The 19,060-nt window shown below is 34.5% G+C and overlaps 2 protein-coding genes across 2 annotated transcripts; both read right to left on the bottom strand.

Moving 5' to 3' along the window:
• Nucleotides 1-38: 38 nt before the first annotated feature.
• LOC124821417 (putative oxidoreductase At4g09670) lies at nt 39-3,418 on the bottom strand. The gene is made up of 2 exons (XM_047293289.2): nt 2,903-3,418; nt 39-883 (listed from the first exon to the last, which is right to left on the bottom strand). The coding sequence occupies exons 1-2, from the start codon at nt 3,368-3,370 to the stop codon at nt 254-256; spliced, it is 1,098 nt and encodes a 365-aa protein (XP_047149245.2). The 5' UTR covers nt 3,371-3,418; the 3' UTR covers nt 39-253.
• A 4,155-nt stretch (nt 3,419-7,573) lies between these two features.
• Nucleotides 7,574-11,777, bottom strand: LOC124821418 (disease resistance protein Roq1-like). Its single transcript, XM_088112011.1, is given in 7 exon segments — nt 7,574-7,608; nt 7,611-7,979; nt 8,062-8,749; nt 8,844-9,494; nt 9,600-9,875; nt 10,032-11,139; nt 11,241-11,777. Coding segments are annotated over 7 exon segments (3,660 nt in total). The 5' UTR covers nt 11,774-11,777.
• Nucleotides 11,778-19,060: the final 7,283 nt, after the last annotated feature.

Below are 19,060 nucleotides of genomic sequence, written 5' to 3'. Positions count from 1 at the left end.
CATTAATTCTCATTTTTGTAGGTATACAGGAAGAAGTTATCTAACTTATTCAAAGTAAAAAATGGAATGAGATTAAACAACACCATCATAAATAATCAGTGAGCAGTTCTTTCATATAGATTTTAAGACGGTTGATAAGAAATATTAATTGCACACCAATGATTTATGAAAAGGTTAATATTATTTAACTCCATTTTTACTGAGATAAAATTAGACAAATGCTGTGAAAAAATTGCTATATATGATTCATCTTTTAACTCACAATTTGAACAGATCGGTAAGCTTTGTGAATGGAGTCTTTGACTGCATCCAACACAAGTTGAGTCTTTCTGGTAAAAACTGGCCAAGTCTTCTGAGGCTTCATTTCACATCTCTTAACCTTCTGAACCAAATCAGCAAACTCCATAACCATGCAAACTTCTTGAGAAAACTGTGTCTCAACAACATGGTCATTGGGCTTAGGGCACCACATTCCTGGTTGGATGTTGGCATAATCCAACTCTGAGGCCTCCAAAAAGGTGGCATACCCTAAGTTGTCTTCAAAGGGAAGGGAAAAATCATGCAGACGAAGGCACCCTTTTGTTCCCAAAACTGTTACGTCGAAGGTTAGGTGGGATAAGAAGGAACAGTGAAAGGTGGCAGATCTTCCATCTTCCCAATGCATGGAAGAACCACAAGAGATTATGACACCTTCTTCGTTGAGAATGGCTCCTGGGAATGCAACCACTGATTTTGGAAGCTCATAGTCCACAGCCCATAAGATGGCTCTGATGCAATACCAACCACAGTCTCCTAAGGCACCAAGACCATCTAAATCTGCCTTCACGCGAATGCTACTTTTCAGAAATTCAGGACCAGGGTTGTACGTCAGACAACTGTGTATCTGAACAACAACAACACGTGCAAAACACAGTATTAATCACGGACTACTATGATACATGGTAACAACTTTTTTAATAATTTTTTGTCAATAAATTATTAATCACTGTTTTATTGGTTTGTAATCATAAACTATCAAAAAGTTGTAAAAAAAATTTATATTAATTTATTAAATAAAATAAAATAAATTTATAAATAATTAAGTAATAATTTTAAAATAATTAAATTATATTAATTTAAAAAACAAAAACTTAAAACAAAATTTTAATACATTTATAAAAAATATTTTAATTATTATTTAAATAATAATAATATATAAATTAAATTAATAATAATTGTTTCAACGAAGGATGTGGCACATTCGTTGAAGAATTTTTTCTTCAAGGGATATTAACATTCATTCGAAGAAAAGAGAGAGAGTAGAATATTTTAAAATATAAAGGATAGTTTTGAAATTTAAAAAAAATGTGGTGGTGCAGGAAATAATGTGGGGTGGTGTAGGGAGTAACCCTCTGATGGCCCAAAATGATGTTAAAACTTAAGCTATTGCTTTCTGCACCTCACAATTACTAACAGCACTCCATGGTAACAAAAAAGACTAAACTATCCTCCGCCATTGTTGCGTTAACTCTTTATAGAATGCATTTCGTAGGGGTGTTTTAGAAAATTGGTTTGAGAAGGCATTATTACACGTGCTTTAAAAAATATGTCTGAAATATATTTTTCATACATTCTAAAAATTTTATTCTGAAAATTTTATTTTAGAAAATGTTTAAAATATGTAATTTGAAAGTCACTTTTATCATTTTTAAAAATTTGAAGAGTGTATGAAAAAATGTGGAAATGCACGAAGTAAAAAGCTTAAAACTTATAAATGAGACATGTGATTAATCTATTTTAGATACATGTTTATTTTTGGAACCAAACCTACCTTTGCTACCAAGAAAGAAAAAAAGGTATTTTATTTAACAAAATGTGAAAGTGTGGTCACGTGTAAAAATTAGGAAGAAATAGTTAAATATGGAGCATTCTTATCGATCTACTAAAGTTCTATAACATTGTGTCGAGTAAAGTGGTGGCAAACTTTTCACACCAAAAGACAAGTTTAATCGTGTTCAGTTTACTTCGTAAACAAAACCAAAATTAATTAATTAATTAATTAATAATATATGAACCTATACTTACTAGATTTACCTTTCTCTTAACTTCGAGCATCACAATTAAGTGTATTTGTGTTTTTCGTAGAAAGCTAGCTCTACAAAGGACCAACATCTACGCGTGTGTAAAAGTTTTTAGAATAAATAAAAGACGTGAAAGAAAGTATTCAGTGTTTTAAAATGTAGAAAACTTTAAAGAAAGTAAATAAGGAAAGCATAAAATTTCTTCTTTTATTTTAAAGAAATAAAAAGAACATAAAGGATATTCTAAAATTGACAAAATAAAATAGAAAGAGCCTACCATGTATAAAAGTTTTGTTAATATACGGTGAGATTTTTGTGCTAAGCTTTGATAAATATATGCAAACTAATTAAATAAATCCTCAAAATAGAAAAAAAAAAACTTCAAATCCTTTCATCTGACTAGTCCAATTCACAAATCATTTCAATAAACCTTAAAATACCACCAATTACTTCAAAAAAAAAACAAATAAAAAAGAAAAATGTTATATTTATTAAATTTAGTTATAAAATATCTCATATTATTTAGAAATAAGAAAGATTTATAACATATAAATAAATACAAATATCATCTTATAAACAATTTTATAAAATTAAATTAAATTTATATTTTAATTCTTAACATAAATAAAATCAAATAAAACATAATATATTTTAACAAAATTTATTATTAAATAAATCAATCGTGATATATAAAAATATATACTCGTGGATGAAAGAATATATAATCCCAATTCAAACTATATTCTTCACAACAAAAAGAAACAAAAATGAAGAACACCAAAATAATAATAAATAAATATATATATATATATAATATAATGAATTTATTAATATGCACATACCCATTTGAGTTGACCAAAGCGTTGAGCATCAGATAAAGCCTCCTTCATTTTAGCCGTTCGAGGGTGGTGCATCCACATGGTGCCATCCATGAACTGCACCCCATGAGCCTCACAAGCCTCCAGAATCCGGTCAAGCTCCGCCACGCTCATCGCCGCCGGCTTCTCCAGCAGTACATGCTTCCGTCTCTCCGCCGCCTTCACCGCCCATGTCACATGCAAACCTGTCGGAAGAGGAATATAAACGGCATCCACTTCATCATCTTCCAGCACATTCTCGTAATTTCCATAAACCTTAACCGTCTTAGGTAGGTTGTGCTCGGTCGCGAAAGATTCAGCCTTTTCAACCGAACGACTGGCTATGGCATGGAGCTTGGAGTTTGGTGCTTTGTTTATGGCTTTGCATAGCTTGATGGAGATGTTAGCACAGCCAAGAATGCCAAAACGCACTGCATTTTCATCGTCACTCATATTTGTGACACTATAAATTTGGAGATTAGAGTGATTAGTGTGTAGTGATTAGAGATAAACACTATAGTTAACAAGTATTTATCTACCAAAGGAAGATGGTTGTATGTGGTTTTAAAATATAATTAATTTAGCATTATAATTGCTGGTGGGTGGATCCCAAAAAATTATTTAATGTAGCTTATTGACCTATAAAATTATGCTTCATTTTTCTTTTGATAGACATCACATTTTACCCTTTAAGAGAATTTCCATGTCTCCAGAAAGAAAAGGTATCATTTCCTTATTTTATTTATGTCTTTTGTGGATTATTATTTAAATTTTTAGGGCCAATTATTGAAATAAATTAATGATTTTGATTTGGTGGAGATTAAGAAAATAACCATAGTTGACCTTCAAATATTTTTTTCCCACGGGCTGTTTAGGAAAAACAGCTTCTAGAAGGAATAATTTTTTTATTTATTTACTAAAGTGGATGTATTTATTTGACTCTAATGATATTTTAAAATTTGTAGTTTTTTTTTCATTCTCGTTTATCCACTAAAGAAAAAATGAGTATATATAGTAATCTGATCAATTAATTATTACACTAAAAAAATTATATTTAGTAGGGATTATTTTGGGAGGTTATTAAAACTCCCTTAAATAAACATTATCTAAAATAATTATGGATAAATTATTTGCAAGCCAACAAAGGTTTTGATTTCTTTTTAAAGAGATTGGTTACCTTAATAGATTATAATACCTTTTTCCCATTTTCCTCACTTTCTTTTTTTAAGCATTCCCTTCCAAAATTCTACTTTCTTTTTCTCCAAAATTTGGGTTCTTTTAAGGATAATGATACTTTGACAACATTTTTTAACAACATTTTGACTCCACTTAGTGTTGCGTTCTGATTGGTTCATGTGAAAAAAATTAAAATAATTTTAAATGACATGGAAATGCAAGGTTTGGAGCTGCAGGAGTTTTCGTTGGTTTCATTTTTCTAAGGGTTTCAAACCTTGCAGATCTCATTTGGGAGAGAGAACTCACGAGAGAGAATGTCCTCACACCCATAAACCTTTCTTGACTACAACTGATCATCCACCGACAAAGGAACGTTCACCGAACTGCTGCCTTTCACCGGAGTTGTGTCCGCCATCGTTCTGCCCGAACGTTCCACCATTTCGAAGCACTGTTCAAGCCGAAACCACCATTGACCCGGTCCGGCCCACCACGGGTTGGTCACTTAGTGAGCCAACCCAACCCCGGCTCATTTATTAGCGAGCCAGAAAAATCCGAACCCGGCCCGACCCACCACGGGTTAGTGGGTAAACATGTTGACTCACTAGCTCACTTAATTACAATTTTTTTAAAATAAAAAAATTACAAACTTTCTATAATTTAAATCTAAACAAATTTCACTCCCAACATGGGTGTTTAATTAATTTTGAAAATAAGGAACTTAAATAATTTTTTCAAGCAAAAACAAAATAATAAACATTTTTTTATAAAATTAAAATTAAATTTTAATAAAATAAGGTAGGTGGATTGGTGGGCCAACCCGGCCCACCACGGGTTCAACCCGCATGAGTCAGATTTAAATGAGCCGAGTTTAAATGAGCCGGGTTTAAATTTGATCCGCATAAAAAAATATAATTTTTTCAAACCCAACCCGGCTCAAACATGTGGTGGGCCGGGTTGGCCAGCAAGTTGTGACCCATTTTGACAGCTCTACCATGTACATAAAGTTTTCCAACTTCAAATATTGATTATCATTTCCTAACACCTTTAATTTGAACAAGGATTGTCTATGATGAACAAAACATACACCTTAAGTCACAAAATGATGTTGAAAAACAAGAAGTATAACTTCAATACACGTAAGGGAGCATAGTTCAAATAAGTGGGGAATTACGTTATGGGTTATGCGCACCAGGGTAGACTACCCTATACATAAAGCTTTCCAACTTCAAATATTGATTATCATGTCTTAACACCTTTAATTTGAACAAGGATGATCTATCATGAACAAAACATACACCCTAAGTCACAAAATGATGTTCAAAAAAATAAATATAACTTCAATACAGTTAAGGGAGCATAGTTCAAATAAGTGGGGAGTTATGTTATGGGTTCTACACATCAGGGTAGATTGTCCTGTACATAAAGCTTTCCAACTTTATTTTGTGACTTAGGGTGTATGTTTTGTTGATCATATACCATCCTTGTTAAGATTAAAGTTGTCTGGACATGAAACTCACTTTTTAAAGTTTGCACTGTGAATTTAATAAATTTTTATATTTAAAATAAAAAATGTATATCTTAATAAATTAAAAATATTGTTTAATTATTAAGTAAAATAATGGTATAAATATTTTTTTAGTTGAATTAAATTTCTATTATGACTTACATGAAAAAAAAAGACAAACTTGTGAAATTTTAACAACTTATTTATGATATGTTTAATTAAACACTTTTTATTTATCTTTTAAGAATCAATTTAAATATTTATTCATATTTATGTTAAAATATTTAAGATCCACATGATTATGTAATCAATAAAAGTTTCAAGAATTAAAGGTGTGAACTAGTGAATACAATTTCGAGTTTAAAATTGTAAGAGGAATTTAATATTTTGTTTTGGTCAAAATTAAAGCACTTGAAGGGCATCGTCCTGAAAGGAAGGGAACACCACGAGAGAAAAAGAAATAAAGTAAAAAATTAATTAAATATACATTACATAAACTTTTGTAGTGTTATTTCTATGTGGTACCAAACAGTAGCCAACCAAAGAGGATAATACAAAATGTAGCACCTAAGTATAATGTGCCAAATCTCCCAAACCAAATTCATACTCTCTCACTCAACTTTTCTACAACTACACATTCATTTTTTCTTTTACTTAAAGAAAAGACTATATCACTTAACCTTTGTTATTAATCTTCTGATAATAATAGCGTGAGCTATTTTTCCATGGATAATAAGTATCAATAATAACTAAATTTCAGAAGAGTAACGAGAAATATGTGAAAGAATGAATGAAAAAAAAAGTTTCTCTTGTATTAAATATGAAAAAAACTGAACTTAACTAACCCAATTCAACTATACTAAAAATAAATAAACCGAAAGCGCAAGAACCACTTCTACTTTCAGAAAATACATGTTTTTCCTAGAAGCTCCACATTCTCTCTATCAGTCCTACAAGAATCAATTTGTGCCCCATAAAAGTGAAAGAAAAGCATGATTCACTTCATGCAGAATACCACTTACACAGAAACTGTAGAACTAGTGAGTATTCCAAAAAGATCATTCAGCAAAATTTCAAGTACCTGCCAACCAATACCACGACTCAGCACAACAGGAGGTGGTGTGGCACTTGCTAGATGTGATGCTGCCTTGTATGCCTCAGTTTGACTGAAAAAAAAACTTTTTTTTTGAGTACATATTTCTGAATCATGCATACAGAAGTACATAATAACCATAATTAAGAACATGACAATAAAAGAATTTTCCAATTCAATCTATAACAATAATATTCCCAGCAAATATGAAAAGGAATTAAAGAACTCACTGTGTCATTCATGTCTGCATTGTATACCTCACCGTATGAACCTATAGAAAGAAAGTATGAACATATATATTAAAAAAATTTCTGAAACAAGTGCAATACTTAAAGCACACTACCAGCCTCCCCAACTATCACATATAAAATGGTACAGCGCATTAAAAAATATAAAATATTAGAGTTAATAAAGCTTGAGTGCTTGGATAGTGAAAGAGGGCAAGAGATGCTCAGTATTGATCATGGTGTACTTGAGAATAAGAAAAAGACTTCTGCTGTAGGGGAGGTAGAGAACCATAATCCTTTGTTTGAGGGGAGGATATTAGGTACAAACAAAGTCTCACATCAGATAAAATAAGAGATGGACATAAGTTTATATACAGATAACGTACCTTCATTGATAAGAGGCTTTTGTAGTGACCAAAAGCAAACAATATCTTTTCAGTGTGAAAATCTATGTGTATGTGTGTATTGAATCTCCTTACACTATTATACTTAGATGTGTATGCTTACACTATAAGCATTTTTCGATATTCCATATTGTCAAAATAACATCTTTATTATACTTAGATACATCCAAAACTCACATCAAACCTTAAAATTTTAGATTCTGAAAAATTGGAAAAATATTATTTTCATCCATCACATGCTACATAGAAATTCTATTTCAATTGTTGTACCTCTGATCAATCTGCAAAAATATAGCTTTAATGTCTGAGATGTTAGCTTTAATGGAAGAGTTGTTAGCTTCAATGGCAGAGATGTCGGCTTTAATAGCACTGAATTTCTCTCCTAATTCTTCTTTCATTTTCTTAATCCTGGTCAGCCTTTGGTGTATCTGGTTTTCCAAAACCATAGTATTTCTGAACTGATTCTGAGTTTCCAAACCTGCTTCTACTTCATCAACTTTAGGTGATTGGGATGCTGTTGACTCAATTTTCATACTTACTTGAGCTGTGAACTCACTTGAAACTTCCGATATCAGTTGTGCCATTTCTCTTTTGGCCTCAGCATTTTGCGTCTCTGCAGAACTTGGAGCTAATATTGGTTGATCATCTACAAGTACTCCTTCAGAACCAAAGGATAATATCAATAGAAGCAGAAGTAATTTGATCAAAGAGTAAGAAAGGAAGGACAAAGTACATTTTACCTTGGTTATTGGAGTCAACAGTGGATGCCGATTCTTTTGAATATGAATTGTTGTACTCATAATTCAAAGGTTGTTCACCAATAAGAGATTCTAATGAGGTTGTGAGGTTGAATAAAGCAGAGGATTGTGCTTGTTGTTGTGTATCAGATGCCTCACCAAGCAACACAAGTTTATTTTCCATAGTGCTTGCTTTATTGAGATCATAAGGATCTTCGAATCGAACATCCTCCATGCTACTAAGTGTTCGATTTACATAAACTCCTGTCCTTCTGATTTCTCCCGACTTACCTAAATCACTTTTTGGACGTATCGTCAACAGTATTTTCCCAGGAATCCACTCATTCGTCAGAAGCACTGTCTGAATATCCGTATTCAACGTATGTTGAAAATCATTTCGAGAGTTGAGTATAATTATGTGACTATCCTCAGTTGTCCAACGTATATTACGACAACGGAAACAACAAACACACTTATAAATATTCTTTTCTACTCCAACAACGAACCTAAAGAAGGCAACGAAAGGAGGCTTGACATTATCCCAGACTCCAATAATAGCACACACAGCCAGAGTGGGCAATTCTTTACGAAACCAAAAACTTACAGAGTTTCCCCTGCTAGAGTGGTCAAACAATTCTGGGATTTTCCGACCTGGAAGAACACAGATTCCCATTGCACCACAATCAATGGCCTGTGAAACGGGTCATGTTATATGCATCGTGAGTTTGGAAAAAGAAAGTCATAGCTAGTTAATGGAATCACTCAAAGAAGATAGACACACCCACCTGCCTGAGTTTTAATATCAAAGAGTTGGCTTTAACAGAACAGTTTGCTGCGTAGAACTGATTAATATTCAATGGAAGTCCTCTAATTTCTTGAAGCTTCTTGCAGTTGGTGACGTGCAGAAATTTCAAAGAGTGACATTCTTCAATGCTGGCAGGAAGGATTGTAATGTCTAAGTTTTGTAAATATAATGTTTCTAAATTAGGAAAGAACATTGGCAGGTTTTGAAAGAAATTGGACGATTCATTAATTTCAAGCATTTGGCCTTTCCCCATGGACAATACTTTAATACCCTTAAGATTTTGCATTGATGGTGGCAGATTTCTTATGCCAGTTCCTCCCAAGTCAACGTACTTTAGTTTGTGCATTGGAGCCAATACTTCTGGAAACATGACAAGACTGCTGCAGCCCCGAAAGCACAGATGCTCCAAAGATATCAACTTTATGCGACTTGGACCAATTGTGAGCTTGGTACATCCTTCAGCACAAAACTCTTTAAGATGAAGTAAAGATCCAACTGAATCATGAATCTCAAACAGATTTGTGCATTCACGAACACAAAGTTTTGTCAAATTGGGGAAACCAGAGATGTCAGGTATTCGTCTAATATTCTTACAACCTACGACAATCAAGTGTCTCAAAACCTTTGAATTCTGCAAAATAACAAGTCTACGGTTATTAGTTTGGTTTTTTTGAAGAATCAAGTGTTAATCCAAAACCTAAAATTAATTTTAGATGACGAATAAAATTGTACATGCCTGTAGTGGTTTGTACCATCCAAAGTAACTGTGTGACAAGTTGAGTATGACAAGATTCTTGAAATGAAAATTGCTCGGTAAAGAAGTTGCAGGATATCCACGCCATTCCAGCACTCTCAAACTGTTTGGCAGAGTAGCAGGGCTTCCAAGAAAGCTAACCTTCTTTTCTATAATAAGCATCCGTAAGCTTTTCATTTTTCCAAACTTTGGAGTGCATTGCATTTCTTCTTGGTGTTCTGGCATCTCCAACATCACCGCTTCAATTTTATCATTTTCCTTTCAGGCCAAAAGCAGAAAAGGAGCCATAAAATTTAGAATTCACAAAATGTAAATGCTTTGTTGGCTCTTACTATCGAGAGTTAAGAATCATGAAATGTGTACAGATTCAACTCATGATGTAATACAAGAAACGGAAAGGAATAGGACTCTTACCATGTTTTTCTCCAACACACAAACAACGTCCTCGTAAAACCATATCCTATTCCGTTTGTGAGGCAGAGGTTTTTGTTGTCTAACTATTTCTTTTCCCATACACCGAATCATGTCATGCATTGTCACAGTTTCATGTGGACATTCCCGAATTTTAATGAGAGATTTTTCTTCTAGCACTCTCAGACCAAATTTTGGAGGAAATCCTCTTGCTTCAAGCTTATCTGTAACGTATCCAAGAGAGCATCTTCTAAAGAAGCAAGCTATGTCAAGGAATATTTCTTTCTCATAAGCATCCAAACTATCATAGCTAACTTTAAGAACTTCCTGAACATCTCTATTTGGAATTCTCTCATAAGTTTCTAACGCAGATTCCCATTCATCCAAGGTTTTGCCAAACAAGTTCGAGCCTATCGTTTCCAAAGCCAATGGAAGGCCATTGGCATAATACATTGCACGCTCTGTGACTTCCTTGTAACATGGATCAACTTCTTTGTTTTTGAAAGCATTCCACTTAAACAATTCAAGGGCTTCCATAAAGTTAATTCCACCAACCATGTACTGTTTTTGAACTCCATGAACATCTAACAAATGCTTATCCCTTGTTGTTATGATGATGATGCTACCAGGGCCAAACCAATCAAGTCCTCCAGCAGTTGCATGCAATTGTTCTTTTTTGCTAATATCATCAAGCACAAGGAGGACCTTTTTCCCACAAAGTCTGTGTTGTAGTATTGGAATTCCACGATGCACATCTCCTAGCTTGATATTTCTTTCCCCCACCAACTCAGACAGCATTGTCTCTTGGATATGCACCAGACCATCCTTATCTGATTTTTCCCTTACATTAGCAAGAAAGTGCGAAGCTTCAAATTGATGTGCCATCAAGTTGTACATCGCACGTGAAAGAGTTGATTTTCCTATTCCTCCCATTCCATGAATCCCAAGCATAGTCACTTTCTTATCAAACTCACCACCCATGAGTTTTTGTATCTGTTGCATCCGAACTTTCAAACCAACAGGATAATCAGCAATATGCAAGGGAGGTCGATTAAGCTTAGTGGAGATCTCTTCTGTGATCTTTTTCACTATCTCAGACTCATACTCTTTACTACAATTCATACAAGAGCAATCAAACCACTGTCACATTCATTTTGGCAAATCAGAGAGACTATTGCTATATACTGATAATTTGTAACAGAGATGACTTACCCAGTTTTGAAAGGAAAACCAGCCAAATCGGCAGCATGACGCAAAGCCAGCCTCCATTGTTGAAGCTTCTGAATGTCATCTTTGAATCTTTCACCATGCTTTGCAAATGCTTCTTGGTAACTCCCTGTTTGATGTCGCACTTGTGATGGCTCTACGTCATAAAACACTGGCAAAATCCACATGTTCTGATTTTTGTGGCACTCAATGATATGGAGAAGTTCGTCCAAACAAAATGCTGAGAAAGCATAGTTTTTGGAGAAAACGATGATGGATATCATGGATTCTTGGATTGCCTTGCGAAGAGAAGGTGTGATCTCTTCTCCCTTTCTGAGAGCTTCGTCGTCGATGAAGGTAAAGATTCCTCTTTGACTCAAAGCACTGTAAAGATTACCAGTGAAACCAAAACGTGTATCTGCACCACGAAAACTAAGAAAAACATCATAACTGTATTTTGACATAAAAGAAGCAGAAGAAGGTGCTTGTTTTTGAGCCATAATAACGAAACTCGCAAAATGCTTTGGTTTTTGGTTCATGTCTTCAATCGATCATATAAGGGTGCTTTCAAAAGTCAAAGTCGTTATTTTTAAATTGAATCATCATTTTCAAATCATTTTCCGTTCTTGTTGTTCATACTACTTTCTCTTGGTTTTTCTTTTTTCCCCCACCCAGTATAACTGCTATGGCGTTTTTTTTTTTTTTTATTTAATTCCCTCTTGGTGCATACATTCCAGGGGAAAAAACAAAATTGTCACCAAAAACACGGCAAAAATTTTAAAATATAAAAGAAGAGAATTGGAAAAACACAAAAAAAAATAGTATAATAAATAGTAAATTATATAAAATATTTTGCTGAGCATGTAAAAATATTTTAAATTCCTTTTGGTAGCATGCCAACATTGACGTAGAGTAACATAATACAGGGATGATGTGGACTCAATTTTAATAATTTTCTCCTACAAAAAACTCATTTAAAATAAATTACTCAAATATTTCTATTTTAATTCTTAAGATAGATATATTTACTAGTCACTAGAAGCCGAATTCATAACTTGAAACAACTCTCACTCACTTTTTTGCCCAGTTTAATATAAAATTTAAAAAATGATGTGGTCAGACGCATCACGTTCGGCAGGCTGAGGATGTGCTCTTGGTGTCATTTGTTCTCTCTGATAAGCAGACAAAATAATTATTAGTTAAATTTTGACGGTTTGATACACTCATCAAACGAATGTTGAGTACACAGCACAAACATAGTATGCTCATAACCTACAGCGTTCCTTAAGGAACAAAACTGCTCTGATACCACTAATGTAACATCCCAAAAATACGGTAATTACCATAATTCAGAATTAATTACCATTAACAGTAAGATAAGGCAGTCTTTACATTAATAGAAACGAGGTTCAAAAGCCGAACGGCTTTAATACAGAAATATCAAGCATTAAACGAAAACAGTACAGATCTAGGACGAACGGTTTTACAAAAAGAAATAACCGAACGTCTACTTCAAAAGCGAAATAACAAAAACTATAAAGGACGGACGTCCTACTGCTCTGATTTCACTTCAACTTCGACTAAGTTTTCTTCATCAATAACGTCCTCTAGAGTGGCCTCGCCTTCTGCTCACATCCACACGGATGATCATTGCAAGACAGGACAAACGTACAGGTACAATGGACAACACAAGGAAAACGAAAGGGTAAGCTTATATAATTTAAGATATACATCAACACATACAATGAACATGTCATTCCACACAATCACATAGTTTAACATATAACATCATGTAACATTGTATATATATATATATTATATATATATATATATATATATATTATATATATATAAGACGACCGTCCGGACTGTATGAAACCGTGTAGCTACAGGCGTCCTCGCACTCGAGTGATGTAATAGCCGGGATATACCTAATCAGCTGTCACTCGAGGTTAGTCCGTTCTTACGTCGCCCATGTTAACTTATGGACTAAGGACCTCCTGCCATTCCCACACATGAACTACTCCCCTCTACGTGAAGATGAGTGTCACGGAATATCAGGATGGACCAAGCCTGGCGTAGCTTATCCACAGTCATACTTTACCAAATTTAATATTCAAATATATATATAAGAGACGTTCCTCCATGGAACGCTCGTTCAAATTCCATCATCATAAAATCACTCAATATAGTGTTCGCTCTGTAATTTATTATCATTTATCATCATTCTCATCTTTAACTTTAAGAGTATAAAAGGACGAACGTTCAGTCCTTTGAAGGATTAGGACGAACGTTCAAATAAGGCACTGGATGGACGAACGTGACTATCTGTTTGGTCAGTTAAATGAAACGACTCAATTTGAAGGAGTACTGATACTTAGAAAATTTCATAATAAAGATCTTGAACCAGATTCAATATAAGAAGGATGGTTAATAATACTTAGAAATTTTCTTTGAAGAAATTTGCACATGGAAGACCGATACTAGTATTAGAACGAACGTAAGAATGTGAATATTCAAATACTTGAACGAACGCTATTTTATCCAAGTGGTTATTCAATAATACGAGCGCTTAGTATGTGACCGAGCACTGACTATGACGAACGCTAGGTAGATGACCGAGCATCAATTGAGACGAACGCTTGGTAGAAGACCGAGCGCTACTCAGGATGAACGTTCGATATAAGACCGAACGCTATTTAAGACGAACGTTCGGTATCAGACCGAACGCTATTAAGGACGAACGTTCGGTATCAGACCGAACGCTATTTAGGACGAACGTTCGGTATCAGACCGAACGTTACTTATTTTAGTATTGTTTAATTTAAGGCGTGCGATAACTTTATGCTGAGCCGAACGCTCAAACATAGTAATTCAAATAAGGACGCTCGTTCTCAAACCGAATTCTTCCCAAATGAAAGAATTCTACTCTAAGTCTTTTTCGGGGAAAAACCGAACGGTATAAGACCGTAAGATTGACGAACGTAATTTATCATAGGGAGAGTTTATCATATCCAGATTTTCCAACTTTCTTAACTTTAACATTTTTCATACGATTCATACTTTATAAATTCATATCCACATTAATTTACATACTATACAGATTTCATTACATTAATAAATCCAACTATACTATAGTCATACACCTTTCATACGAATCCAATTCAACATGCATTTCAACCAACAGAAGACATATTCAAACAGCACAACAGGTTTCGTTCATGCAGATCCAGAATAGCACATATACATATATTTCATACAGACAACCCATATCATGCCTTCATATAATCATACAAGTATAAATTAAACATATAAGCTTCCCTTACCTAGATAGCAGTGTACGCCCTAATGCAAAAGTTGGGTTTGTCTCTTACAGCGTTCTACCCTCAGTTTCACTAGACACTTTCACTTGATCTAAATACCAAAATCAGAGATTACTCAGATACCGTCCATGCATGAACCGAGAGCATGGTTTCGTATGAAACCCTAAATGGACAACTACTAGAGAAGGGAACTTACCAGCTTAGATTCCAATTCTGTTCGGTCCAAAAGGAAGATCACAGCTGGACGAACGTTCCTACGGTTCTGAAATGGAATTCAGAGAAAAGCTTGGTGAGTTACAGTAGAGAGAAGTTTGGGAGTTCTAGAGAGAAGGAGGAGGAAGATGGAAGATCAGATTTTTTTTTGGAAAGAGAGTGCATGCAGAGGAGAGTGGAGTATTTTTCTGAAAAACCCAGTTTTTGCTCCACAGTCGAGAACGAACGTCCACTCCTCATCAGCCACGTGCATTCCACTAACGCTTTCCAGACTCCTTTAGTAGTGGCACCTGGCATTCGTTAGTGAACTGTCGTGCTCTCCAAGTGACACGCACTGCACTGCGTTCCCCACTCCAAACTCCATGCAGCGTGACACCTGGCGTCCGTTGTTGGAATGTTTTTCCTGCTGCTGCCACGTACGCTGTTTGAGGTGTCTCGTTCTCCAGCTGCCACGCGTACTCCAGTGTACGTTATTTTTCAGGGTCTTACACGTTCGCATACTCACATTCGGCATATATTGTTTCAAAATGTTTCTAATCATATGAATATTATGTACATTTATTATTAATTATTATTATTTTTATTTAACTATTAAAAATTTAGTTTCGGTTGATGTTTTTGGTTATATATAATAGACATTCCGAAATAAATTAAAAAGTATATTACGAATTACACCATCCAAAACCCACAAAAATATCACATCCGAGCTTCTTATATGTTAGATGAGCTACAACTTTCTTTTCGAAAGAGCAGACCAAGAAATTCAATTGAAAAGCATTTCTCCCAACATAAATGTGAAAGGTGAACATGTTTAGAAGAAGTTATGATGTGGAATCATTCTAAGCATATGTTGTACAAATAGATCAACAACAAAAATAAGGTTCAATACCATGATCATGTGTTGAAGGCTTATTGTAACTGAGGATATCATAGTGAAGTATAAGACGTTGATGGATCAGGATAATTACAAAAATACAACATTAATGAGACATGAGTTCAATCTAAACATGAGATTGACATCATTGTTAGAATTGTGTAACAAAACATTTAGACAAAAATCAAAACAAGGTGAGTTGATTTCTTTAATAAAATCGTGCCTTTTAAAAGTTTTTCCTTTTTAAAATTGAATTTTTGAATAAATTTAATCTCTTTAAAGAAAATAAAAAGTATAAGAAAAGAGAAAATTACACAAATAATTTTATACTAGTTCGGATTAAAAGATTTTATATCTAGTTGTTAATCTCTCTATAGAGAGATGAATCAATCATTAACAAACAATCACAACTTATAATCATAGATAATAAAGTTTAGGTTAGAAAGCACCTCTCTTGAAGACATAAAATTGAAGACATAAAAGATGAACGGACACTTTCTTTGAACACACAAAGGATGAATAGTTTTTCCTCACCACAACATAAACACTCAATCACTTAAGACACACTCGTTGATAGTTCTTGCTCTACTCACACTAGATCTTATAAAGCTTTTTTTTAAAACATGGAGAGTTTCTTTTGGCAACATAACATTAAACCTCTTAAAAAAATTATTTTGAAAACTAGGTTTAGCCAAAATATATAGACTCTTATTTTTGAAAATTAGGCAAGAAACTAAAAAGTATGACCACAATTGTCATTGATAATCAATCATCTCAAGTAATAATTGATTATTAGAGAACCTTCACGAAAACCTTTTTCAGAAGGTGATAAACAACTATCACATAGACTTTTCTGAAATGTGAAATTATTTTGCATAATCGATTACCAATATGATTGATTGATTAATTATTGCAAAAAAAATTTGAAATATGATATTATGCAACCTACTGTGTAACTTTCTAAGCTAAGTCTTACAAATATAAAAGACTTATTACAAAAGTTTAAAACTAAACTATATGTCTTCCAATATCTTTTGCATGTTTGAATTCTTATACTTGTTTTTATCATATTAAAATATTATGATCTTCATCATCTTTTCTTTTGCCAACAATTACCTCCAACTTAGAACCTTAAAAAAACCACATTCGAGCTTGTTATCTATTAGGTGAGCTACAACCTTCTTTTGGACATATCAAACACATAAACTTAATTACAAAGCATTTCTCCCTAACATAAATGTGAAACTTTTGAAGAAATTATGGTGTGGAATAATTCTATGCATATGTTTGTTTAAATAGTTCAATAAAATGAAAAAAGATAAGGGCTAATAGGATGACCATATGTTGAAGGTTTACTATAATTGAGGATATCAAAGTGAAACAAAACATAAGATGGTGACGAGTCTTTCGAGAGAAGATCATGGGAAGACACAACACTAATGAGACAGACCCAATCTAAATATAAGAGATTAAAATTTGTTAGGGAAAAACGACAAGTGCATTGATCACACACAACAAATAATAAATATCGTTCTCTCTATAAGGACTTGTGCAACACATGACAACTCTTACAATTCATAACTCCATTAGATATAAAGATCACAAAAGCACAAAAAAACTCTTTTTGATGTTTTATCAAACAATTGATGTGCAACATGAAATTTAACATAAAGTATTTGTCAACACTCAATTTTGTCCGGGTTGAAAAAAAAGAAGTGTTTTTATTGGTTTTTTTATTTTATTTTACCTTTTTGTTTTATTCTATTTTTTATATATTTAGATTTTTGCTTTTAATTCAATTTCTATTTTTCTTATCTTCAATTTTGTTTTAATAGAGTTAATAATTAAAAAATTAAAAAATGAAATTAAAACTGAAAATAAATAATAAATAAAATAAAAATTAAAAAAAAAGGGGGAGAGGATGAATGGGACGCGTGTCTGGAATGAGGGGGACAAGGTGGTTAAGGGAATATTTTTCGAAGATTTTTAGAAGGAGAAAGGAGAGGAGACCGGGTGGTTAGGGAGAGATTTCCAAGATTTTTGGAAAGAAGAAAAGGAGGTTTTGATAGCTCTGGTGATTATCTTGGATCATCCATCGCTGAGGAATTTTTGACTATTTTTTTTTGCACCGGCAGAGAACGAAAAACGCCAGCTACAAAGGTGAGAGATCATCGGAGACGAAGCAGAAAAGGCAAGCAGAGCTACAAGAGGTAAGCACTCACTCGTGTGGATGTAATCATGTAAGTTTGCTGCATTATGCTTCATTGTTTATGCTTGAAGTCGCCTTGCTTGAATATGTATCGTGGTAGGAATCTTCCCCTTTCTCTATTCTACATTCTTACTGAAAATTTTCATCACCTTTCTCTAAGAACCCCTGCACATTGAAGCTCTGAAAATCCCTTTGGTGTCAATCCGTTTCAAAATACTTGAGCATCACGAGTTCTCCCAATTTCAACATTCTTTAATGCCTCTGTTCACCCCTCAACCAACAACAAAATTGAATCATTAAGCAGAAATTCATACACAACCTATAATTCCTTTCCTCTGCAAGAAGAAGAAACAACCACCACACTGGTCTCACATAGCCAAAAAGCTCCAACTCACTCACTTCCAAGCCTCCACTAGGCTCCCATCATCATCTCGCCAACCCATTTTTACGTATGATCTTCCTAGAGTTAGTAGAGATCTCACACAGAGCACTACGAAGAGTTCATCCCAGGGAGTGCGTTTTCGTCATTCACGAGAAGGGAAAGAGAGAGTTGAACGCCGCAACCGGCGGTAGCTCCGGTGGAGTGTGGTGTCGCTGGCGACGTCGAGACTAATAGAAGGTGGTGGCGCGGTGGCTGGTTCGAAGGAATAGTAGTGCATATGCGAAGGAGGTGGGGAAGTAGGGCTTGGCCGCTGTTAATGGCGCTACGGTGTTGAGTTCCGGCGGCCTGGGCTGTGAGGGAAGTAAACCCGTCCCTGGGTTGGCGTTTTCGAAGCGAGGAGTTCAGGTTGTCACCGGCGAGGCCAAGTCGTGGTCTTGGCAGAGGTGGCGGTGGCTGGTTCCAGCCGAGGTGGCGGCAGCGTGCCTCCCAGATTTAGGGTTTTCCTGGTCAGAGAGAAAGAAACTTGGGTCTCTGGAGAGTGTGTGAGATAAGAGAGGGAGCTTACGGGAGGGTGTTGGATCTGAGTGGGTGAGGAATGAGAGCGGGAAGGTAGAACCCCTAGGAAATTCTAGGTTAGAAACCATTTAATTGGGCCAGGCCCAAAATTGGGCGTACGTCCAGGAACCTTTGGTTTTTTTTCGAACGATAGTCATCCAGCCTCATCATCCCAACGAACGCTCGTCCATAACGAGCGTTCATCATCCAGCCTCATCTTCCCAACGAACGCTCGTCCATAACGAGCGTTCATCATCCAGTCTCATCTTC

This window comes from Vigna umbellata, chromosome 4, assembly GCF_029865625.1.
Source record: "Vigna umbellata cultivar VRB3 chromosome 4, Vumbellata_1.0, whole genome shotgun sequence".
Lineage (NCBI taxonomy): Eukaryota > Viridiplantae > Streptophyta > Magnoliopsida > Fabales > Fabaceae > Vigna > Vigna umbellata.
The sequence above is the reverse complement of the archived record's forward strand: the minus strand, read 5'-3'. Positions and strand labels throughout refer to the sequence as shown.